Consider the following 25,645-nt stretch of genomic DNA (forward strand, 5'->3'; position numbering starts at 1 on the left):
GCACCCCCTCCAGTGCCAGTATATCCTTTCTCAAGTGAGGAGACCAATACTCTAGGTGTGGCCTCACCAGCACCTTTATACAGCTGCAACATAATCTCCCTGTTTTTAAACTCCCCGCTAGCAATGAAGGACAAAATTCCATTTGCCTCCTTAATTACCTGCTGCACCAGCAAACCACCTTTTGAGATTCATACACAAGGGCACCCAGGTACCTCTGCACAGCAGCATGCTGCAATTTTTTACCATTTAAATAATAGTCCATTGTGCTGTTATTCCTACCAAAATGGATGACCTCACATTTATCAACATTGTACTCCATCTGCCAGATCCTTGCCCACTCACTCAGACTCATCTATATCCCTTTACAGACGTTTAGTGTCCTCTGCACACTTTGCTCTACCACTCAAAATGGTGTGGCAAACCACTCCGCTCAAGGGCCCTTAGGAATGGGCAACAAAGGTGGAGCTTCTCAATAAAGGCCACATCCCATGAAAGAAAAAATAATCCAAAATTAAACGCATCTTTCTATTTACCTCAACTATTGCCTGTGGTAGCGTATCTCACCTAACTTCCGAGGTAAAAAAGTTCCTCCCGATTTCCCGATTGGATTTATCTGTGACCATCTTGTATTTATGGCTCCTAAATTTGGTCTCCCCGACAAATAGGAAGATCTTTTCTATGTCTATCCTACAGTATCATCCTCTTTCCTTCCATGACAGAGGAAGTGAACGCAAGAAGAGTGCTGTGGAATTTGAGTGCGCAAGGCGAATCCTAAAGGTCAATTTTGAGAACGGCAGCCAAGAAATGGAGTCCTTAATGTACCTGGCAGTCCCCACTATATTTAATCTTCAAATTCCAGAAAGGTTATACTGTTGGTGGAATGATTTGCAATCTTATCGTACCTTTTTGAGGGGTTTAAAATGCCTTAATCACCCATCCTGGTCAATGGGGAAGGTATTTCCTGTGTGGTTAATGTACAGTGAGTGTGTCATGCTACACTTTCTTTTTAGTCCTTTAATTGGGGCAGTCATATAAATTTGTGCTGCATATGTGATGGATTGTATTCAGGTAAAATATAATAACGAACCTGTTGCTTCCTGTGGTCAACTAGTTTGCCACACTTATTCTTGAGGCTCAAATAGGAGTAACGCTGTCTGAAGCGTGGTACCAGAGAGAACCTTGGTGTATGTCACTGGCTTTGAGACAGTGTGGGTGGACGAAGCAGTATTCTTAGAATCTTAGAATCTTAGAAACCCTACAGCACAGAAAGAGGCCATTCGGCCCATCGAGTCTGCACCGACCACAATCCCACCCAGGCCCTACCCCCATATCCTTACATATTTACCCACTAATCCCTCTAACCTACGCATCCCAGGACACTAAGGGCAATTTTAGCATGGCCAATCAACCTAACCCGCACATCTTTGGACTGTGGGAGGAAACCGGAGCACCCGGAGGAAACCCACGCAAACACGAGGAGAATGTGCAAACTCCACACAGACAGTGACCCAAGCCGGGAATCGAACCCAGGTCCCTGGAGCTGTGAAGCAGCAGTGCTAACCACTGTGCTACCGTGCCGCCCATGTGTACAACATATTCTCGGGACTTGGGTCAGATGACTTCAAACCTCTTGTGACAGTTTTATGATCTCAGATGTTGCTTGTGTCACACCCGTGTGAGTACAGGCCTTTCAACGATATTAGTTGCAACATTAATGTACACAGAGGTTTATGGAGTCCATTGTTCCAGTGAGTCCAATAAGCAGCCCGTACTATCGCATTGCTTAGGATGTGCTGCTGCCTGGGCGAGTGGCAGAGTGTCAACTACTTTAGTAGATGAAAGAGAAACATCAGAGGTGCGTTGGATGTGACACTTAGAAGCTGAATGCACCTTTTGATGCATGTCAGTAGTTCAATAATTCTACCGTAATAACTTGAAAATGGGCCTGTCTGTTAATGTGTAATAAGCCGTACAACTCAAGATCTCAGCTTTGGTCAGTGCTGAATTAGCTGGTCTGAGCAAGGCAAAGTCACCACAGTCCCAGATGACCATAGGCTGCTCTCCCCTTTGAGGGGGAGAGCTGACTGGTGGTGATTTAACCTGAGGATCACCACACCTTAGGAGCAAGGTTGAGAAGACGGGCCTTCGTGAATAATCTCAGCTGGTATGGGAATTGAACCTGTGCTGTTGGTATTGCTCTGCATCAGTTGTTCAGCCAACTGAGCTAAACTGACTCCCACTGAGCCCAATGGGAGCTTGTAAGGGAGCTGGTGTAGGAATTTCGTCCGAGTTCCTGCTTCCTACTGTACCTATGTGAGCATTGGTCTTTAGTTCCCCGCAGGTGGAAATCTGTTCCTCAAAGTGAATGCCCTTTATTTGAAGGACTCCCTACCATCAGTCCTAAATTTAGTCTTCAGCAACTTGCATCCAAATATGTCTTTAATGTAGAAAAATGTTCCTTGGCACTTCAGACATCAAATGGATGATTTTTAGAGAAGGTCAGAAAGGAGCTAGTGAACTGTGCAGTTACCATCACGATGGGGAAACCGGAGGGAGAGTGCATAAGGCCATTCAGGGCAGTGGAAGGGTTGGAAGATTTGCATAGCTGTAGGAAATTAAAGATGTAGTGAGGCCATGAAAGAATTCCAGGCAAAGAACATTTTAAATTGGGAGTGGTAAGGGGACAGACTGACGTAGATTCATAGAATCCTTACAGTGCAGAAGACGCCATTCGGCCCATCAAGTCTGCATTGACTCTGACAGAGTATCTTCCCAGGTCCTGTTCCCCGCCCTATCCCTGTAACCCCACACATTTCCCATGGCTATACGGGGCAATTTACCATGACTAATCCACCTAACCTGCACATCTTTGGACTGTGGGAGGAAACCAGAGGAAACCCATGCTGACATGGGAAGAATTTGTAAACTCCACGCGGGCAGTCATCCAAGGCTGGAATCAAACCCGGGTCCCTAGATCTGTGAGGCATCAATGCTAACCATTGGGCCATCTTACCAACCCTCACGTATGTGACAGTTGACTGGGCTGACGTGCATGATAGGCCAAGAATATTTTGGAGAAGTTTAAGTTTCTTTGAGTGTGGAGGACTGGAAGCAAGCCAGGAGAATATTTAGAATAGTTGAGTCTGGGGATGAGAAATGAACGGATGAGGGTTTCAGCAGCAGATGGGCCAATGCTGGATGGCTGCTCATAACGTTAGTGGCAGATTGAACTTTCTTTGAGTCTTCCCTCTGTCTTGACTGGGTTAAACTGCAGTCAGAATGCAGAATTTACAAACAGTGCCTTCTCATTTGCAAGAAACCTTTTTGTGGCAGACCCACTGACGAGGCTCAGCTTCCACCCCTAAACTGATACCTTAAACTGCTGGCACAAGTTGCTATTACATTCTTGTGTCACACCCAAAAAACTTGTATTATGGCTTTATTAAAAGATACACATCTAGTTGTGTATTGAAGGCAATAATGGCATGGAAAACCTTTTTCCCGTCGTTAATCATTTATATCCCAGACAACATACGTGTTCTGTTCAATTAAAATGGAGAAACCGGTGAAAGATGATTGAACAGGTTTAATTTGTGTTTTGTACATGTGCTCTCAATTTGATTTTAAAAATCTGACTTAGACTTGCTTCAAAGGCAGCTCACCTTTTTTAACTCAAGCAGCACCCAACATAGTAGAAAGTCTGATTTCCCAGTGTTTGTTAGGAATGGGTTAACAGACCTTCCAGTTAATTTGATGTCAATTATTCAATAGAAGTCACTGATATATAAAGGGGTTATAGGCGGCACTGGGTGTTGGGTGGAGAATTGTCTGTGGAGTTGGATCGAAGAAATAAAGGTAGTTTATGAAGAAGCAGAACCCGTGTCTCCTTTACTGAGCCAGAGGCTCAAACAGTGTCTTTAACCGCTCTTCCCTCAGCCCCCTCTGACTTCCTGCCATAATAAGAAGTCTCACAACACCAGGTTAAAGTCCAACAGGTTTATTTGATATCATGAGCTTTCGGAGGGAGCGCTGCCCCTTCATCAGGTGAGTCACTTCTTACTATGAGGCTTCTAACTGTGCCCACCCCAGTCCAACATGGCATCTCCACATGATTCCTGCCATAATAAGCTGTTCGAAGATTGACTGAGCTTGGTGGCAGCTGCCTGATGTAGATTAGTAGCCCACTGTTCTCACTGAGGAGCTGGGCTGAGCACTGGTGAAGGTGGGATAGGGCTTCAGAGTGATGCCCACAATGGTTGAAAAGTTAGGGGCATTCCTCAGTTCCTAGGTTGTTGTACATGAAAAGTAGCCATTGATTCACAGGGCTGACAGAGTCTGTGCTTTCTGAAGAGGAGATGAGATGATAACTTGCTGACAAAAATGAGATTTTACACTTGGGCTAAGTTGCTGATATCGTAATGTGTGGCTGTTTGTCTTTCACTTCAGCAGGAATTGGTTGAATCAGCCACCAAAGCAGATCCGTACTGTACAAATGAGGCACTGAAATACAAAAGGTTATTATTGTGCTGCCGCTCCTGGCTTAATTAAATATTTAGGGAGTGAGGGGAGAACAATTGTACTGAGAGTATACACTAGCTGCAGGTTTAATGAGGGTTGAGGGGAGGGTTTCAAGGGACATCTTGAGCTCTTTACTGTCTGTTCGACACTGAGCCATAATCTACACAGTGTGGAGAATGAACAGTATGAAACTTTCTGCTCCAGCGAGCACACGTTTTCTCTAGTTAATTTTTAAAAAATTTATTTCTTAGTGTCACAAGTAAGCTTACATTAACACTGCAATGAAGTCACTGTGAAAATCCCCTGGTCTTCACACTCCGGCACCTGTTCGGGTACACCGGGGGAGAATTTAGCATGGCCAATGCTAAATTCTAAATGATGTGGAGATGCCGGCGTTGGACTGGGGTAAACACAGTAAGAAGTCTCTCAACACCAGGTTAAAGTCCAACAGGTTTATTTGGTAGCAAAATCCAGGGGCAGGTTATCCAGTGCTGATGGATTTTGCTACCAAATAGACCTGTTGGACTTTAACCTGGTGTTGTGAGACTTCTCACAATGCACCTAACCAGCACGTCTTTCAGTCTGTGGGAGGAAGGGGGGGGGGAGACGACGAGCAGACTCCGCACAGACAGTGACCCAAACCGGGAATCGAACCCGGGTCCCTGGCGGTGTGAGGCAGCTGTGCTAACCACTGTGCCTCCTTATTGTGTGGGTTTTTCAGTGGTATTCTTGGACTGATTTGTTGGTTGTTCTGTGCCTTTTGAAGGGATGTCATTGCAGGAAAGGTCTGCGCCAACCAGGAATCCCAAGATTTCTGTTGGGGATGGGGAAGGTTATCCAGTACTGATGCATAGTTGGCATGTGAGAGACCACTTGAATTACTTTGGTAGCAGTTTTATCATTTCAACTGATGGACAGAGAAGTGCAAACTGGCCACTGTGTCTGCAAACCAGGAAGATTAAACGTGTTCACGATTCTCTGCAACGCAGGAAAACCACGCTCTGGTGCACATTTGGAACAAACTGTTCTCTGCTGTAGCTAGGAGAAACAAAACAGTCTCACAAGGGGGCCATTCTGAACAGTTTGGCTTGATTGTCAACTTGGCAAGAACTTCAAAGTGCCGAGACCAAGCCCTTGAAGCACAATTTCAAAGTGAGCTTTTACGGGATTGGTACTGTGTGGAACAAGGTGGCTGTGTGGGTGCAGAGAGAGGGAGAATACTGTGAAGGATGATGGGAGGGATTGATTTGATTTGATTTATTATTGTCACATGTATTGGGATACAGTGAAAAGTATTGTTTCTTGCACGCTATACAGACAAAGCACACCGTTCATAGAGAAGGAATCGAGAAAGTGCAGAATGTAGTGTTACAGTCATAGCTAGGATATAGAGAAAGATCAACTTAATGCAAGGTAAGTCCATTCAAAATTCTGACAGCAACAGGGAAGAAGCTGTTCTTGAGTCGGTTGGTACGTGACCTCAGGCTTTTATATCTTTTTCCCGAAGGAAGAAGGTGGAAGAGAGAATGTCTGGGGCACGTGGGGTCCTTAATTATGCTGGCTACTTTGCCGAGGCAGCGGGAAGTGTAGACAGTCAGTGGATGGGAGGCTGGTTTGCGTGATGGATTGGGCTACATTCACGACCTTTTGTCGTTTCTTGCGGTCTTGGGCAGAGCAGGAGCCATACCAAGCTGTGACACAACCTGAAAGAATGCTTTCTGTGATTCATCTGTAAAAGTTGGTGAGAGTCGTAACTGACATGCCGAATTTCCCTAATCTTTTGAGAAAGTAGAGGAATGGCGTACTGTGGCGCGGTAGGGGATTGGTGCACTGCAGATGGTTTGGGTTGTTGGCGTACTAGCTAGGGTGCAGATGGCTTCTGAGATGACCATTTCTCAGAACTGTCTGAATTGTTAACACAAAAGAGGAAACATTAGGAAGGAAATAGTCCTGGACTGTCATCAGAAGTTCCTGTCTGGTTCTGCTAAGTACCTCCCCTACCCTCAGTGTGGATGGCCGACTGATGCAAAAATTTTATTTCTTGCAAATTATTTCACAATCAGCTTGGTATTTACACTGAATTCAGAAAATGTGTTGTGTTACCTTGTCAACCACCCTGAGCGCCAAGGTGGTGGAAGTGGAAGGCAGTACGAGAGAGTGGATGAAAAGCAAATTACTGCGGATGCTGGAATCTGAAACCAAAAGAGAAAATGCTGGAAAATCTCAGCAGGTCTGGCAGCATCTGTAAGGAGAGAAAAGAGCTGATGTTTCGAGTCCAGATGACCCTTCGTCAAAGCTAAAAGGAGATTTTCTCTTTGGAGTACAAGAGAATGGCCTGGGTCTCGGTTGATCACGGTTATCAGTCCATCAAACATTTGTCCTTTTGTTTTATGCAATTGGCCAAGCTCTTGGGTTAGATTATTCTGGTTGTTCCAGGATTGGTCTGTGCTTCTTGGCCTCCTTGACTTCCTCGGTAGGAATGTGTCCTTGAGATCCTAACCACATGATATATTTCGTAAAGATTAAATGATCCGACTGTAATAAAAATACATGGATTTAATGGTGAGTTAAATGTGTACAATGCTATATAAAGGATCAGGTCAAAGATTTATGGAGGTTTGACTTTCCTTGTCCTCTGCCTGACTGGATTGTGTATAACAGAGCATATTTGGAAGGCTGTCTGATTTTCCAGTATTTGCTACTCCCAGAACCAGAAGGAATCTCCCCTGTTTCCTTCCACAAATTTGTTTCCCCCCGCTCCCCCCACTGCCCCTAAAGATGCACGTTCCTTGCAAGGATGTTGTTCTGTAGCAGCTGTGTCTCTCTGATACCTTAACCAGTGGCTGTGTGAGAGCATTGGCAGAATATCCGACAGTACGGAGCAGCGATGTGACCCTGGCTTGGTCCTCCACTGGGCAAGACAGAGTTGTATTTGTATATTTCCTCAGGAAGAGTTATTCAGTGTTTTAATGTAAGGAACACAGCAGAAAATGTGCGCACAGCTGAATCCAGACGCAGCAGTGACGGGATAATAACTAAATAATTTATTTTAGCGGTCTTGGTTGAGGGATATACATTGTCCAGAATGCGAGGGAGAACTCCCCTGCTCTTTGAAATAGTACTTTGTGTTCACTGTGAGGCTAGAAGGGGTGGCATGGTGGCACAGTGGTTAGGACAGCTGCCTCACAGCGCCAGGGACCTGAGTTCAATTCCGGCCTCGGGTCACTGTCTGTGTGGAGTTTGCATGTTCTCCTGTGTCTGCGTGGGTTTCCTCTGGGTGCTCCGGTTTCCCCTCTCAGTCCAAAGATATGCGGGTTAGGTTGTTTGGCCATGCTAAATTGACCCTAGTGTCAGGGGGATTAGCAGGGTAAATATATGGGGTTACGGGAATAGGGCCTGGTTGGGATTGTAGTCGATGGGCTGAATGACCTCCTTTTGCACTGTAGGGATTCTATAATTCTTAATGGTTCATCTAAGAGATGGCTTGTCTGAAATAGCAGTGTCTACTTCAAACCAATCTGGATTATGGGGGAGGCGATGGCCTAGTGGTATTATCGCCAGACTATTAATCCAGAAACTCGGCCAATGCTCTAGAGACCCAGGTTCGAATCCCGCCACGGCAGATGGTGGAATTTGAATTCAATAAAAAAAGTCTGAAATTAAGAATCTACTGATGACCTTTAAACCATTGTCGATTGTCGGAAAAACCCATCTGGTTCATTAATGTCCTTTTAGAGAAGGAAATCTGTTGTGCTTACCCAGTCTGGCCTACATGTGACTCCAGAGCCACAGCAATGTGGTTGACTGTCAACTGCCCCCGGGCAACAAGGGATGGGCCGTAAATGCTGGCCAGCCAGCGACGCGCATGTCCCACGAATGAATTATTTTAAAAATGTGCTCGAATGTCTGGTGTGGCATTTGATTCCACAATTTTCTGAACTGGAGATGAGTGCTACCACTGAGCCAAGACTCCTACCCTAAAAGAAAATATATTAGATATATTTCTTAATTGAGTACATGTCAGGAGCAGTATGGTGTAGAGTAAAGCTCCTCCTACATGGCACTAACCTGAAGTGCCTCAGCCACACTCTCAGAGCACTTAACACTGCATCACTGTGACATTTCTCTCAGCAGCGTCTGTGAGATTGCCAGTGAGCTGCGTAATGTTGTGCTGTGTGTTCCTCGCAACCGATTTTGGAGACGTCCAAAGTCATTTTGAGCCAGGCTTTTGCAGCCAGTAGCAAGAGCTGTCTGTGTGGGCCTCCTTGGGACCTGGCGCCTTGGCAATAACTGCTGATGTCTATCCCACATAGCATTATCCAGACCCTTTAGGTGTTAACTTGTTTTGAATCCAACACGAAACGCCTTCTGGAACAAGAACAGAGGGTGGTGGAAAAACCCAGCAGGTCTGGCAGTATCTAAGGAGAGAAAACGGTGAACCTTTCGAGTCCGTCTGGTGGTTCTTCAGACCTAAATAGAGGGAAAAACGTGTTGGATATTGAACTGGAGCTGGGAGAAATTGCAACAAGATGTTGCAATCTGAACAACAAAAGACAAATGGCCTGGTTTGTGTGGGAGCCAGCTTTGCACTGAGGCAATACATTTAAGGGATATTCTGTTCAACATAAACCAAGTTACAGCAATACTACTGCATCCATCCTATATGCTATCTTTGGAAATGATATTTTTTTAACTTCTATCTGCTAAGTAACTAGGTTGATTGAACAGCCTAAGGCTCTTCTCTATAGCAGGGTAGGTTTGGTGTAGTGATGGTGTTTGAACTACTGAAGAACAAAACAAGGGACCTTAAATGTCAGTCACTAATATATTCATGATGTAGCGATGCCGGCGTTGGACTGGGGTGGGCACAGTAAGAAATCTCACAACACCAGGTTAAAGTCCAACAGGTTTATTTGGAATCACGAGCTTTCGGAGCATTCACCTGATGAAGGAGCAGCGCTCCGAGAGCTCGTGATTCCAAATAAACCTGTTGGACATTAACCTGGTGTTATGAGACTTCTTGCTAATAAATTCAGTAGTGATTTCGGGAGAAACCATTTTATCCAGAGAGTGGCGAGGAAGTGAAACCCACTGCCACTGGGAGTAGTTCAGTTAAATATCATAAATGCATTCAAGGGGAAGTAAATGAGGGGAAAAGGAATAGAAGGATTCGCTGCTGGGGTGTGTTGCAGTACAGGGAATAGGAGGAAGCTCGTGCAGTGCATAAGCCAAGTTGAACATTATTTTTTCCTGTGTAATTTTTGTGTAGGTTAACAATTCAAGCTCAATACATTATACCAGCAAAATGTAGTTTATTATCATGCTCACTGGCTGGTGTTGGAATAAGGATTGACTGAACTCTTTTTTTTCCCTTCTTTTTATTTTGCACTTTAGGAATGTTTGACTGCACTCCGATGTGTCAACATGAGTTCCCCGGGAGATCGGGTCTGGTTCAGCCACTAGCAACTTCCTCAATCCGTGGGTACTAGGATACCAGTCGTTGTGGTATTTGGATGTCAGGCAGCCATGAATGGTGATGAGAAGGTGCCCCCTGCTCTCCAAAGGACGTCCACTCTGACGAGAAGCAGCAGCAATGCATCATCAAAACCCACCAACACGCGACAGGTAGGAAGTTCCCGCATCCCCTCTGTGCCCTTTACTCTTTCTTGTAATAACATGGGTGCACTCTTTTTGACTTTAACAAGAAATACCACGGACAAAAAGAAGAGTGCAAAGAACTGGGAATAAAAACTGAAAATGCCTTGGCTCCGAAATCTGAAAAGAGTGGAGGCAGGTTAACGTGTCAGGCCGAGAACTTCAGTCCAAATTCATTTCGAACAAAGACTTGCTACCCAACATGCTAACCAATGTCACTGGTTTCTGACAGCCAGACTATGTATCTCCATTTTCTTTTAGCCGTGAGTGGTTCTTTATGGCATATTTTGCAATAATTTTGGAAATGATTGTATTTGCCCCCTCTTCCTTCCCGTTACCCATAACAACAGTGTGGATGAAGGAATTGGGACAGTTTTTAATTTGCGAGTTGCCATTGGCATTGTTGGATTTTGGAGGGGCAGATGTATAAACTTTGGTGACGTTTGAGGATCTGTGTACCTTTTAGTACAGCACCTCCGCATCATGTACTGGATGTGTCATTGCAACTGAACTTTTTTGCTTATTCTTGGATGAAACAAGGACTTGTTACTCAATTAATAAATAATGGCTGCCTCACCCAATAATCTCCCCATCCCTCTCAAAGGAGCCAATTCAAGTGGCTTCAATTTTCCTTTATTACGGAGCAGATCTTTCTTTTCATCCCCATTGTTAGTGACGAACAGGCTATCGTCTGTCTTTTCAGACACAGGGTAACCAACTGACGGTTCCGTTCAGAATGGGAGTGTTTTGCACTTGGGGTGATGCCAACTTTTGGATATGTAGCCCCTTTGTCCCAGCGTATTGGCTCCTCAAGGCAAATAATGTTAATAAATAGAAGCAAAGTACTGGAGATGTGGAAATAAAAGAAAAACAGAAAAGTGCTGGAAAATCTCAGCAGCACTGGCATTTGTGGAGAGAGAACTAGTGTTAATGTTTCAAGCTAAATGCGATTCTCCTTTGGGACTGACGAGAGGGAGGAATGGGATGGGTTTTAAGCTGCTAAAAAAGGTGGTCAGGTGGAACAAAGGACAAATCCATAGAATCCCCACAGTGCAGAAGGAGATCATTTGGTCCATTGAGTCTGCACCAACTCTCTGAAAGAGCATCTTACCCAGGTCCACCTCATTGCCCTATCCTGGTAACCCCACTCATTTACCATGACTAATCCACCTTAAATGCACATCTTTGGACACTACGGGGCAATTTTGCAATGACCAGTCCAGCTAATCTGCACTTATTTGGACTGTGAGGGGAATCCAGAACATCCGGAGGAAATCCACGCAGATGTGGGGAGAACATGCAAACTCCATGCAGATAGTCACCCAAGGCCAGAGTCAAACCTGAGTCCCTGGGGCTGAGAGGCAGCAGTGCTAACCACAGTGTCATTCGTTTGGGATAGGTAAGAGGGCACAGAAGATTAAATACTAAAGATGCCATGGAACAAAAGGCAAAGAGTGGTAATGATAGTACTAAAGAAGCAAAGCATTTGGTGAAGAATGTTAGTAGCTGTTTGGCTAGTGGGGGCATCTTCACGGTATCTACTGAGACATCAGGAGAGCCCATCTGCATTGTCGTAATGTTTCTATACAGGGTGTTGTTTATACAGCAGGTACTCTCTTTCTTATTTGAATTCCTATGACATTGAAATGTTCTCCAGGGATATCTTGTTTGTCTGGACTGCAGTCCAGCAAACACAGCCATATCTTGATCAATTTAATCTGATCCCAAAATAGGAAGAAATGAAGCAGCCAAGTCTCAGCCAAGAAAACGTAACAGGCACCATGTGCACGGACTGCTATGTTTCTCAAGTGTTTGTTCCTTGTGTTTCAGAATTCAGAGAACTGGGAGGTCATGGAGGAGCCATTGGGAAACAGGCGTGCTTCACTGGATCTCGAGAGGCAGGAAGGGTATCTGTTGAAGAAGAGGAAATGGCCTTTGAAAGGCTGGCACAAGGTTAAGACCTTTTTGTTTCTCCCAAAGGGTGTGCTGCTAAGCTCCGAGGGTGACACCGGTGGCGCAGTGGTTAGCACTACTGCCTCACAGCGCCAGGAACCTGGGTTTGATTCCCAACTTGGGTAACTGTGTGGAGTTTGCACATTCTCCCTGTGTCTGCGTGGGTTTCCTCCGGGTGCTCTGGTTTCCTCCCATATTCCGAAAGACGTGATGGTTAGGTGCATTGGCCATGCTAAATTCTTCCTCCGTGTACCCGAACAGGCACCGGAGCGTGGTGACTAGGAGATTTTCCACAGTAACTTCTTTGCAGTGTTAATGTAAATCTACTTGTGACAATAAATAAGTAAATTTAAGCTTAAACCCCTAGTCCTCATCATCTCCTTAATCCTTATTTTAAAATCTCCCCACTAAAATTTATCCACTCTTGAGTCACCTATTTGGTGTTCTTTCTTTGTCTGTGAGAGTAGAATTTCTACTGGCCGCCCATTTTTTACTCTCCATGAACTTGAGGTAATCCAAAACTCTGCTGTGAATGTCCTTACTCACAGCAAGTGCTGGTCACCTATGACCCCAAGCTTGCTGACCTGCGTTGGCTCCCATGAAAGCAACATCTCGATTTTAAAATTCGCATCCTTAATTCAACTCCTTCCCTGGCTTGCTTTGTCCTTCCTTATCTCTGTAATCTCCTCCAGCCCACAACTCTCCGAGAGATATCTGCACTCGTTTAATTCTGGCCTCTTGGAACATGGCTGATATTGCTCTACCATTGGTGGCCACTTATTCAGCTGTCAAGGTCCTACGGTTTAAACATATCCTTGCCTCCACTTCTCCATCGCTTTCCTCTATTTTAAGACACTCCTTAAAAGCCACATCTTTGACCAAGTATGTGGTCAGCTGTTCCAATATTTCCTCTTGTATCAAATTTTGACAACAGTCCTGGGAAGCATTTTATTCTGTAAAAAGGTGGTACATTGATACTACCCTAGTAGTAGTGTAGCTTAGAACAAAGAACAGTATAGCATAGGAACAGGCCCTTTGGCCCACCAAGCCTGTGCCAATTCCTAACCCTTATTTAGACCCACTACTTATTGTCCATTCTATCCCTCTGTCCACCTCCCTCCCCGTTCATGTGTCTATCAGGATATGCCTTGAACTTTGCTAACACGCCTGCTTCCTCCACCACCGCTGGCAGTGCGTTCCAGGTACCCACCACCCTCAGTGTGAAAGACTCTCCCCTCATGTCTCCTCTAAACTTTCCCCCTCTTACCTTGAACCTGTGCCCTCTTGCAATTGATCTTTCCACCCTGGGAAAAACCTTCTGACTATCCACCTGGTCTATGCCTTGAGATTTCTCCACTGATGTCATTGATAGTAAAGCAATGCTGGCATTTCTTTTCCAGTTCCTCCCCTTTTTAAATCGGGTCAGCCCGCTATTGCGATGCTCATTTGCTCAGTAAATGAGAACCAGTAAAACTGAGATGGTTAAAATTGATTAAGGGTTTTGACATTGACTCTTCCAAGGGAAGTTAGAGCCACTGAGCTCCCCTTTCCTCCTCCTCCTTCTGTGCAAAATTATTTTAACACATTTCAATAGTGCTCTTTTAGAATGCTCCCTCACCTACTGGTTCCTGGAATGATTTGCTTGGTTTTATTTTTGTTAGATGTTAATTAAAAACGTCTTTCCACATTGAGAACCTCAGGATATCTTTAACAACTGAAGAAAAATAATCACCTTTGCGATGTTGTTGATACAACTCGAGTAGGTTTTTATTTTTAACCTCCATCCCCTTGTGACGGACAGGCAGGTGGATGCAATGACCAATGTAGTACTGAGTAACACAGACCAGATTTCATCCCTTGATGAGTTTGTTGCCTTGGGCAGGCCAGGAGTAGGGGTTGCTACAATCGGCCTCTGTGCTTCTGCATCAGAAGGGGCATTTGGAGTGTATGGCGATGGTGGGAAGTGAGTTTTGGAGATGGAATTAGCTAAGATTCCCACTCCTGATCATTTCTTCCGGACTCTGTTGGAAGCTACACTCAGTATGAGTGGGACTACCGATGTCTGGCTTGGCAGTGACATGCTCCATTGTTAAATGGCTAATCATTCACACTCTGCCTTCACATTGTGAAGTATATGCACTAATGTGAGGTACATAGATAGCTGTAATTACCTGTGGGGTTATATCCTGGGAAGAGTTGCCACGTTCAGTAAAGGAAGGGAAAAAAATGAAGGGACGCTTTGTTTTCAAATGTAAAAATTAGAACTTTCCTTTTTTTTTCCATCTTCAGAGATATTTTATCTTGGAAAAGGGGATTCTCAAGTATGCCAAGACTCAGCAAGATGTAAGTAGCCCTTCTTTTGTCTGGCTCGTGCAGGCGGTACAACAGAATTCATTAAAATAAATAAGAACTGGGCAGCTGCTGTGTGTAACCCTAATTCCTGTTAACATAACAGATACTAAGAGGGAAACTCCATGGCTCAATCAACATTGGCCTTTCCGTAATGTCCATCAACAAGAAATCCAAACGCATTGATTTAGATGCAGAAGAGAACCTCTATCACCTGAAGGTAAAATAATGTTTTTTTTTTAACCTCTTGGGCTCTGCAATACATGAAGTTGACCCGGCTTCGATTCCAGCCTTGGGTGACCGTCTGTGTCTGCGTGGGTTTTCTCCGGGTGCTCCCAGTTTTTTCCCACAGTCCAAAGGTGTGCAGGTTAGGTGGATTGGCCATGCTGAATTGCCCCTTAGTGTTCCAAGATGCATAGGTTAGGGGGATTAGCAGGATAAATATGTGGGGTTACAGGGATAAGGCCTGGGTAGAGTGTTTTATTGGAAAGTTGGTGGAGATTTATTTGTCCTTAGGATATGAGTGTTGCTGGCAAGGCCAGAATTAATTGTTCTTGCCTTGTTGCTCCCAGGAAAGTGCTGGCAAGCTGCCTTCTTGAACTGCTACAGTCAGTGTGGTATCAGTGCACCCATGGTCCTCTTTAGCAGTCTGATGAAACTGAGTGGCTTACTAGGCTGTTGCAGAGGGCATCAAGAGTCAATCACACAATTGTGGATCTGGGGTCGCATATAGGCCAGACTGAGTAAGGATGGCTGATTTCCTTCACTGGTGGACAGCACTGAACAAAATGGGTTTTAATGACAGTCTGGTAGTTTCTTGATCAGCTTTTTATCCTAGATTTTATTAGTGAATAAATTCTTCCAGCTGCCCTGGTGGGATTTGAACTCGTGTCTGTGCATTAGTCCAGGCCTCTGGATTATTGGTTCAATAACACTGCCACTATGCCACCAGCAGCACGATGGCACAGGGAACGAACGGCACCTTGGCACAGTGGTTAGCACTGCTGCCTCACAGCATCAGAGACCCGGCTTCGATTCCCAGCTTGGGAATACTGCCTGTATCTGCGTGGGTTTCCTCCAGGTGCTCCAGTTTCCTCCCACAGTTCAAAACTGTGCAGGTTAGGTGGATTGGCCATGCTAAATTGGCCCTTAAGTGTCCCAAGATGTGTAGGTTAGGGAGATTAGCGGGGTAAAAATGTGGGGTTACAGGGATAGAGCCTGGGTAGAGTGCTCTGTTGGAGAGTTGGTGGAGACTCAATGGACCAAATGGCCTCCTTCTGCACTGTAGGGATTCTAATACCCTTTAGTTGACAGCTGTTAACGCAGTTAGATGTGTGGGCCAAACATTGATCCCAGGTCTCAGTGGGTTTACTGAGTTGAACTGGAGCAGTAGACAGGAGTACTACTTTTGAATTTGAGTTTAGACGAGGAAGTTGGCTGTCCAAACTGTTCAAGATTATAGGGTAAAACCCCCAGTTGGTGTGCATTTTCTTTCGGGTTTACACACCTGGTTTGCTGTCACTTGGGATGGTGACAAATGTTTGTAGAACAATCCTCGATCACTTGCTGTCTTGGGTGCAGAGAGAGAATTCCTGAAATGCCTTTCTCATCTAGAATGGTGTACTATTGATTTTAAAAGTAGCTTACTGGAGGATTGTATAGGGTGTTGGTGAGGCCACACCTGGAGTACTGTATGCAGTTTTGGTGTCCCTATCAGAGGAAGGATGTCCTTGCTATTGAGGGAGTACGGCGAAGGTTTACCAGACTGATTCCTGGGATGGCAGCTCTGTCATGTGAGGAGAGACTAAGTCAGCTAAGATTATATTCACTGAAGTTTAGAAGAGTGAGAGGGGATCTCATAGAAACTTATAAAATTCTAACAGGGTTAGATAGGGTGGATTCAGAAAAAATGTGACCAAAGGTGGGGGAGTCTAGAACTAGGGGTCATAGTTTAAGGATAAGGGGTAAACCTGTTAGAACTGAGGTGAGGAGAAATTTCTTCACCCAGAGGGTGGTAAATGTGTGGAATTCACTACCACTGAATAGTTGAGGCCAAAATGTTGTCTGATTTCAAGAAGAAATTAGATGTCGCTCTTGGGGCTAAAGGAATCAAGGGATATGGGAGGAAGGGGGGAATCAGGATATTGAATTCAATGAACAGTCATGATCAAAATGAATGGCGGAGCAGGCTCAAAGGGCCGAATGGCCTACTCCTGCTTCTAGTTTCTATGTTTCTAAGCATTTTATTCAGTGAAGGTGTTAAAGGAATTGAATCTCAACCAAAGTTTGAGAGCAGGAAACAAACTGGTCCTTGCAGTTATGTTGGGAATTATGTTTTGGTCGTCCCTTAGCTTTGCTGAAGATGTTTAAAATTGATAAGAATTGCTGTGTTAAAAGTCATAGTAGACTCTGAGTTCATGCAATTCTCTGCATGCTTAGAATACAAGATGAGAGAGACCATTCTGCTTATTGAGGCTTGAGCTTTCAGCAAAGCACACTCTTTCCAGCCACAGCTGCTTATCTGACTACCATCTAAATGATTCCAAGATTTGGATCACCTACTGACTTGCAGAGGGATGTGACCTATATGATGTTCACTCACCTTGTATGAAAGCCTTCCTGACATTGATGTTAAATGTGAATTGGAATCTTCTGCATTGTTTCTTTTTTTTTTAAAGGCCTTTTCTATTTAGCCTAAATAGAGTTAAGAATTTTACCACTTCCATCTATAACGACCTCCTAACATCTCCCCAATTCCATGGTTATGTTACTGTCTGTCATAAAGCCTAGGTTTTGTAGAATTACACAGCACAGGAGGCTGTTCGGCCCATTGAGACTGATGGCGTTTTGGTAGAGACAGCCGATTAATCCCACTCCTCTTAGTTTTTCCTATAGAACTGGGCATCTTTTGTTTTCAGGTGTACGTTCAATTCTCTTTTGGATATTTTGATGTATCTGTTTCCACCACCCTCTCGGGAGCACATTGCCAATTACAACAACTCATAGAATGCCAACAGTGCAGAAGGAAGCCATTCGGGCCATCAAGCCTGCACTGACAACAATCCCACCCAAGCCTTATCCCCGTCACCCCATGTATTTACCCTGCTAATCTTCCTGACACTAAGGGGCAATTTAGCATGGCCAATCCACCTAACCTGCACATCTTTGGCATGTGGGAGGGAACCAGAGCACCTGGAGGAAACCCACACAGACACGGGGAGAAGGTGCAAGCTCCACTAGACAAGTCACCTGAGGCCAGAATTCCTGGCACTGTGAGGCAGCCGTGCTAACCACTGTGCCACCCATTTATTATTAGAGGAATGCATATCAAAACAAGAAAGTTATGCAAAACTTTCAAAAAACGCAAGTTAGAACTCTGCTGTAGTGTTGCCTTCAGTTCTGGACCCCCTGCTTCAAGAAGGATGTGAATGTCTTGGAGCGGTGCAGGAGAGACCCACCTGATTGGTACCAGGGGATGAGGGACTTCAGTTATATGAAGAGACTGAAGGAGCTGGGGTTGTTGTTCTTAAGAGCAAACAGGATTAAGAGGAGTAACAATAGAGGTTTTCAAAATCATGAATGAGTTTGACAATGTTAATGAGGAGAAACTGTGTCCAGTGACCAAAAGGTCAGTATCAGGCGGACAGAGTATTGAGATAATTGGCAAAAAAGAAAACAGCAAAGATGCGAGAAAAGACATCTGCACATGTGCTCGCGCGCGCGCGCACGCACACACGCATGCGGTTTGTTTTGCTCTGGAATGAACTGTTGAAAGGAAAGCAGATTCAAAAGCAACTTTCAAAAGAGAATTGGTTAAATAATTGAAAGGGGAAAATTTGCAGGGCTCTGGAGGAAGAGCAAGGGAGTGAATTAATTGAATTGCTCTCCCAAAGAGCTGGCACAGGCACGATGGGCTGAATGGTCTCATTCTGTGCTGTGTCAGTCTATGATATGTAAAGTGCAAGTAAGTACAACTCATTGGTATAGTTACAGTGCTCAGTATAACTGCCGTTTGTCTACCCGTGGTACGATGTATTTGGCCAGTTACAATGATGGAGTTTTCTCAGACCTCTCAAACAAAATGGCTTCACCATGCAAAGGAATAAATTGGGCTGAAATAATTTGGCTTTTAGCTCTTGTATTACTCACCACTGGTGAACTTTCAGCGAGTGTCTGCAATGACTCTTTATTTTAATGCTGGATATGACGCTTGTTGTGTTTTTGCAGGTGAAATCTCAGGAAGTGTTCAGCACTTGGGTGTCCAAGCTCTGCTACCACCGACTCTTCCAGAAAGGTGACCCTCTTAAAGTTCCATATGGAGCAAATGGATATAGCTTTTCCATCTCTCCAACAGCAGAATTCCTGTCGGCCAGTACCATTTTACCTCTGTGCAGCAAGGTACGTCACTCTTGTGTAGCTGCATCTCTCTCCCCTTGGGTGTGTTCGTCTTCAGTTCTCATTGTGGTCTGGTTCCAAGAGCTTGGTCAAATGGGGAAATCACACCATGGAGTCTTCTCTGCTTTAACATTGCCAGGACGTGGAGATGTTGGCGTTGGACTGGGGTGGGCACAGTAAGAAGTCTCTCAACACCAGGTTAAAGCCCAACAGGTTTATCTGCAATCATTAGCTTTCGGAGTGCTGCTCCTTCATCATGTTGAGACTCTCCTGAAGAAGGAGCAGCGCTCCGAAAGCTCGTGATTCCAAATAAACCTGTTGGACTTTAAGCTGGTGTTGTGAGACTTCTTACATTGCCAAGACCAAAGACATCTGGGTTGGGTTGGGTTAGTTTGGGAATGGGAGGAAATAATGGTAGTTCTAGAGACCAAGGGACTCTACCTGCTTGCTCTCCTTTCCTCTCATTGGTGCTTAGTCTGTTTATTCTAATTTGAGCTCCAAACCCCTCACTCTATGTTTTTAAGTGCGGATTTCTTTGCAAACTGCTGGTTTCATAAGAAATGGGCACAAGTCCCCTCAAGCCTGCCCTGTCATTCAAGAAGATAATGGCTGACCTTCTACATTTGCTTCATTTACCTGCCTAGCGCGTCTTTTTTTAAAAAAGTGTCCGCCTCTGGTTTAAACATATTCATCAACTGAACGTCCACAGCTCTCTGGGGTAGAGAAGATTCCACACCCTTTGAATGAGGGAAATGTGTCCTCACCTCCCTTCTAAGTGGCTGACGCCTTACCCTCAGACTGTGACTCCTTGTTCTGTCGACTCTCCCAGTTTCAGTTTGTCCATCTCGGCGCAGACTCCCAGCTGCCACTTCAGTTTTGATTCCTTCAGTTGTTTCCCTCACTGGTTCCCTGTGTGCAGCACTCCTCCATCTGTACCCTCTCCTGTACAAAGGCTCATTGTCCCAGCCCAAGGCTCTCATTCTCACCTCTCAATGCCTCCATTCTTGCAAATCCCTCGATGGCCTCCCCACCTACCAACCTTCTGAAATGTTTGCCAGCCTTTATCAATCAGTTTGCATCCTCCCACTCCACCATCTGTGCAGCCTCTTTTTCCTTCCATCCCACTGCTGACGGATGGATCTACAGACATTGCGTTCTGAAACACACTTCATAAGCCTCTTCATTTTGCTATGCTCATCATGCCATTTTAAAAAAAACTCCTTAAAACCCACATTTTCAACTAAACCTTCAATTCCTAAATTCCCGTTCAGTATTCTTTCTGTCTCCCACTTAATATTGGGAAGAGCTTTGATTGTTTTTACATGTCCCCCACCCCTTCCCTCACCTGATCCTACTTCGGTTCCTGGTGGAAAGTCTGCATGCAAAGGCACGGTTCAATTTCCCTATGATGTGACCCATGGTTAAATAGCCTCATCAAAAAAACGATTATCTGGGCATTACCACAGAATGGTTTGTGGGAGCTTGCTGTGCCCAAATTGACTTCCATGCTTCCTACATTACAACAGCGACTGCACTTCAAGTGCTGCAAGGTACTTTGTGACTTCCTACGGTTGTGAAATGCGCGTTATAGAATACTGCAGCCTGCTCGACTGATGCTCCATCCACTACCTTAAACATTCACCCCCTCCACCACTGACGTAGGGTGACATTAGCAGTGTGTATCATTCACAAGATGCGCCGCAACAGTTCACCAAGACTCTCCGACAAAACCTTACAAACCTGTGCCCACTATTGCCCAAAAGCACAACGGCAAGAGACATGTGGGAACACCACCACCTGCTAATTCCCCCGCGGGGGTCTCGATCTCCTGGATTGTAATGATATCGCTGTTCCTTCACCATCAATGGGGCAAAATCCTGGAACTGCCCTAACAGCCCTGTTGTTTCCCTACACTATGCGGACTGCAGTGGTTAGTTTGCCATGGCAGCACCTTATCAAGGGCAATTATTTTGGGGAGTAACATTCTGTCGGTCCTCCCCAGACTGACGGTGTCACACGTGACCCAGATGAGCGATCAGTGGGCTAACAAAAGACTATCCAGATTGTCTTAATTATTTGATTGTGTCAGCATTTGAACCAGTGACGCAGTCCATTTTGTTCAGGTTTCGTAAGTTCTCCGCTCTGAAATGCAAACAAGCTTTGTAACGTTGGTGAATTTTGTTTTGCTCTGTTTCTGTGGAGGCATTATCCGATTGTTATCTACTTGTTTAGCCACAGAAGAGTGAGTCTTTCAGTGGAGACCTCTTTAAAGGAAATGGTCACCTTCCCTCGGTGTCTGTGGGTGGACCAGCAGTGGCGGCACCGTGGTTGCAGCCATCTGAGGAATGGGACCAGTGTGCTAAAGGTAACTCTCCTTGCAGACTAATTACAATTTGGGCAGCACGGTGGTTAGCACTGCTGCCTCGCAGCTTCAGAGACCTGGGTTCGAATCCCAGCTTGGGTCATTGCCTGTGTAGAGTTTGCACGTTCTCCCCGTGGCTGCGTGGGTTTCCTCCGGGTGCTCCGGTTTCCTCCCACATTCCAAAGATGTGTGGGTTAGGTGCATTGGCCATGCTATAAATTGCCCCTTGGTGTCCTGGGATGTGTGGGTTAGAGGGATTAGTGGGGTAAATATGTGGGGTTATGGGGATGGGGCCTGGGTGGGATTGTTGTTGTGCAGACTCAATGGGCTGAATGACCCCCTTCAGTACTGTAGGGTTTTTATGATTCTATGAATTTAATTTGCATCAGATTTATGGGAGGTCTTTGTTTTAGTATATAAAATCTGTGCCTTTTTCACAGAATAGATCACCAACAAGGAGAGCAATCAGTTTATTCATTCAGAGAGAATGCCCCTCATCGCCCAGTGCTCCTAGATTACAGCATTAAGTTGGTTGTTATATGACTCTTGGGGTTTTTACACAGCCCTGAGCACTAAGTGAGCATCTTGAGACGTGTGTTAGTCCCAGCTTCAGTGTCTGCTGCATTGGACAGGGTGGCACAGCTAATCTCTCCATCTGTCCAAGAGGAAGAAATTGGCACAGAATCCTGCTTCTGATCTCTGCCTACTGGCTCCTTGCTGGAAAGTGTTCTCCTGGTGAGGACAGGAACGTGGTTGCTTTGATGCAATTGCAGAGCTTAGGGCCTGGGAAGGTGAAGACACAGTCACTGGTGGTGGAGCAATTAAAATCAGTGATGCTCAAGAGGCCAGAATTAGACACACACCAATACCTTGGAGGGTTCGGGGGCTGGAGGAGATTAGAGGTAGGGGGATGTGAGGCCATGAAAGGATTTGTGAAAAAAGAATGAAATCACTTGTCGTTGATATAAAAGCCATACTTGGCCATCACCCTGTGCCTTCAGGGGAGGGGAGAAGAGAAATAGATATGGATGGAAAAATAACGCAAAAATAGTCACATATAATGCAGTTTGGATCTCAAAGAGCGATACAGTGTTCAATCAGAAAAAGTGCTTTGGAGAGAGTACAGAGAAGGTTTACCAGGATGTTGCCTGGTATGGAGGGTCTTAGCTATGAGGAGAGATTGGGTAAACTGGGGTTGTTCTCCCGGGAAAGACGGAGGATGAGGGGCGACCTAGTAGAGGTGTATAAAATTATGAAGGGCATAGATAGAGTGAACAGTGGGAAGCTTTTTCCCAGGTCGGAGGTGACGAACACAAGGGGTCACGGGTTCAAGGTGAGGGGGGCAAGGTTCAACACAGATGTCAGGGGGACGTATTTTACGCAGAGGGTGGTGGGGGCCTGGAATGCACTGCCAAGCAAGGTGATTGAGGCGGACACGCTGGGATCGTTTAAGACTTGTCTAGATAACCACATGAACAGACTGGGAATAGAGGGATACAAAAGAATGGTCTAGTTGGGCACATGAGCGGCGCAGGCTTGGAGGGCCGAAGGGCCTGTTCCTGTGCTGTATTGTTCTTCTTTTATCTTTGGGCTTTCAACATAGTTTTGGTGAGAAGTTTTCAAGTGCGGCTTATTTAACTTGTTTGTGAGTCTTCTGTATTCCACTATCTTTCAGATCTAGGTCAGTGTCAGTCAAACCTGGGAGAACTAAATAAACTCCTGCAGAAGCTGGAAGTAGTGGACAGAGTTCATTCAGCACCTGCCATTGGTGATGTTCAGGTATGAGACAAAAAACCTTGTGCAGACCAAACCTTCCGATTAGGCAAGCTCTCGGGATTGAGGGTGCCTTGCTTCCGATCCAGATCGATGGGTTTTGAGATGGGTGATGAGTCTCATGCAGGATTTGCTGACACTGTCACATGTGGGGCAGGTGGTGCTGGAAGGGGCAGGTAGATGTGTTCAGTGCCTTCCTGAATGGACCATCCCCATTTGAGTTGTTCACAAGCCAGGGATTCCTGTGTGTCCGTGTCCATTCCTGCTCCCCCTCATTTTTTGGATAGTTTGCCAATTAATGGATTTACAGACCAGGGAAAGATGAGTTTGACTCTTAAGAGTAAGGCATGAGAGAGTCGGCACGGTGGTTAGTACTGCTGCTTCACAGCGCCAGGGACCCGGGTTCAATTCCGGCCTCTGGTCACTGTCGGTGCGGAGTTTGCACTTTCTCCCCATGTCTGCGTGAGTTTCCTGCGGGTGCTCTGGTTTCCTCCCACAGTCCAAAGATGTGCGGGTTAGGTTGATTGGCCATGCTAAATTGACCCTAGTGTCAAGGGATTAGTAGGGTAAATATGTAGGGTTACGGGAATAGGGCCTGAGTGGGATTGTGGTCGGTGCAGACTCAATGGGCCAAATGGCCTCCTTCTGCACTGTAGGGATTCTATGATATGATTCTATGAGTCAATAGGTGGGACTAGAAAGGAGCCAAGCGTTGGACACGCTTGGCTACTTTCTTGGCTCTCCCCCCCCCCCCCCCCCCCCCCCCCCGCTGTTTGCAGGATCCCCTCCAAGCCACACGCCATCCTGACGTGCAACTGTATTGCTGTTCTCATTGGGTTGAAATCCCGGAACACACTCCCTAATAACACTGTGGGTGTTCCTACACCATAGGAACTACAGCGGTTTGCGAAGGCGGCTCACCACCGCCTTCTCAAGGGGCAGTTATGAATGGGCAATAAATGCTGGCCTTGTCACCAACGCCCATAAGCCATGAAATAGTTTTTTTTGAAATTTCACAAATTTATGTATTTCTGGTGTTTTCAGTGCAAGAGAAATGCCCAAACAGGTAGAGATTTAAAGACGCGCTATGTGATTAAGTTTCTCATAGCTCATCCCCTGATCTAACTCTTAAATGTTCTGCCTTATACTGTACGAGACGTTAAGGACAAGGTTTATTTATTAGTGTCACAAGTAGGCTTCCATTGACACTGCAATGAAGTTACTGTGAAAATCCCCTAGTCACCACACTCCAGCACCTGTTCAGGTACACTGAGGGAGAATTTAGCATGGCCACTGCACCTAACCAGCACGTCATTCGGAGGAAACCGGAGCACCTGGAGGAAGCCGACGCAGACACGGGGACCCCACATGCAGACTCCACACAGACAGTGAGCCAAGCCGAACCCGAGTCCCTGGCGCTCTGAGGCAGCAGTGCTAACCACTGTGCCACCATGCTGCCTAGGTGCTGGTCTGTGCCGGGTTTGCTGATCTCAATAATTGCAGGAATTAGTCATGATCCTACTGAATGGCAGAGCTCGTTCGAGGAGCCGAATTGCTTACTCCTGCTCCTGTTTCATATATTCCTACAAAAGTGTGTTGAATGTCACTTGGGTGCCCCTAAGCAAGGGAAGAGTTGTTGCCTCGAGATTTCTCATCTAATTGCCCTCTAGCAATCCCTTCTGAAAGGTCTATGTGCTCAGATACTAGACAAGAGCAGAACTGGATGGAACTGTGATGCCTGCCACAGTCGGATAGTCTACACAAATGTGAGGTAATGCATTTTGGAAGGCCTAATACAGATAGGAAATATACAGTAAATGGCAGAACCCTTAATAGTATTGATAGGCAGAGGGATCTGGGTGTACAGGTACACAGGTCGCTGGAAGTGGCAACGCAGGTGGAGAAGCTAGTCAAGAAGGCATGCGGCATGTTTGCCTTCATCAGCCGGGGCATTGAGTTTAAAAATTGGCAAGTCATGTTGCAGCTTTATAGAACCTTAGTTAGGCCACACTTGGAATATAGTGTTCGATTCTGGTCGCCACACTACCAGAAGGATGTGGAGGCTTTGGAGAGGGTACAGAAAAGATTTACCAGGATGTTGCCTGGTATAGAAGGCATTAGCTATGAGGAGAGGCTGGAGAAACTTCGTTTGTTGTCATTGTAACGATGGAGGTTGAGGGGTGACCTGATAGAAGTCTACAAGATTATGAGGGGCACGGACAGAGTGGATAGTCAGAAGGGTGGAAGAGTCAATTACTAGGGGGACATAGGTTTAAGGTGTGAGGGGCAAGGTTTGAAGGAGATGTACGAGGCAAGTTTTTTTACACAGGGTGGTGGATGCCTGGAACTCGCTGCCGGGGGGAGGTAGTGGAAGCAGGTACGATAGTGAGTTTTAAGGGGCGTCTGAACAAATACATGAATAGGATGAGAATGGAGGGATGTGGTCCCCAAAACGGTAGGAGTTTTAGTTCAGTCAGGCAGCATGGTCGGTGCAGGCTTGGAGGGCTGAAGGGCCTGTTCGTGTGCTGTAATTTTCTTTGTTCTACTGAAACTCCATGTAAAATGGAACGGTCATTCAGTTGAGTGAGGAGACATCTGCCGATGCCTGTGAGTTGGCACCTCAGCAAAAGTCAGTGACAT

At 45.6% G+C, this 25,645-nt stretch overlaps 1 protein-coding gene across 5 annotated transcripts in view; it reads left to right on the forward strand.

The window, feature by feature from the left end:
• osbpl7 (oxysterol binding protein-like 7) overlaps window positions 1-25,645 on the forward strand; it is a 99,964-nt gene that overhangs the window by 22,263 nt on the left and 52,056 nt on the right. For all 5 annotated transcript variants that reach the window (XM_078224117.1, XM_078224121.1, XM_078224119.1 and 2 more), the window contains exons 2-8: window positions 9,913-10,143; window positions 12,004-12,126; window positions 14,416-14,469; window positions 14,582-14,695; window positions 18,703-18,873; window positions 21,103-21,235; window positions 22,908-23,011. In XM_078224117.1, the coding sequence (XP_078080243.1) occupies window positions 10,045-10,143; window positions 12,004-12,126; window positions 14,416-14,469; window positions 14,582-14,695; window positions 18,703-18,873; window positions 21,103-21,235; window positions 22,908-23,011 (798 nt within the window). In that variant the 5' untranslated portion in view covers window positions 9,913-10,044. The remainder of the gene's footprint in view (window positions 1-9,912; window positions 10,144-12,003; window positions 12,127-14,415; window positions 14,470-14,581; window positions 14,696-18,702; window positions 18,874-21,102; window positions 21,236-22,907; window positions 23,012-25,645) is intronic.

Source organism: Mustelus asterias, chromosome 11, assembly GCF_964213995.1.
Source record: "Mustelus asterias chromosome 11, sMusAst1.hap1.1, whole genome shotgun sequence".
Classification (NCBI taxonomy): Eukaryota; Metazoa; Chordata; class Chondrichthyes; order Carcharhiniformes; family Triakidae; genus Mustelus; species Mustelus asterias.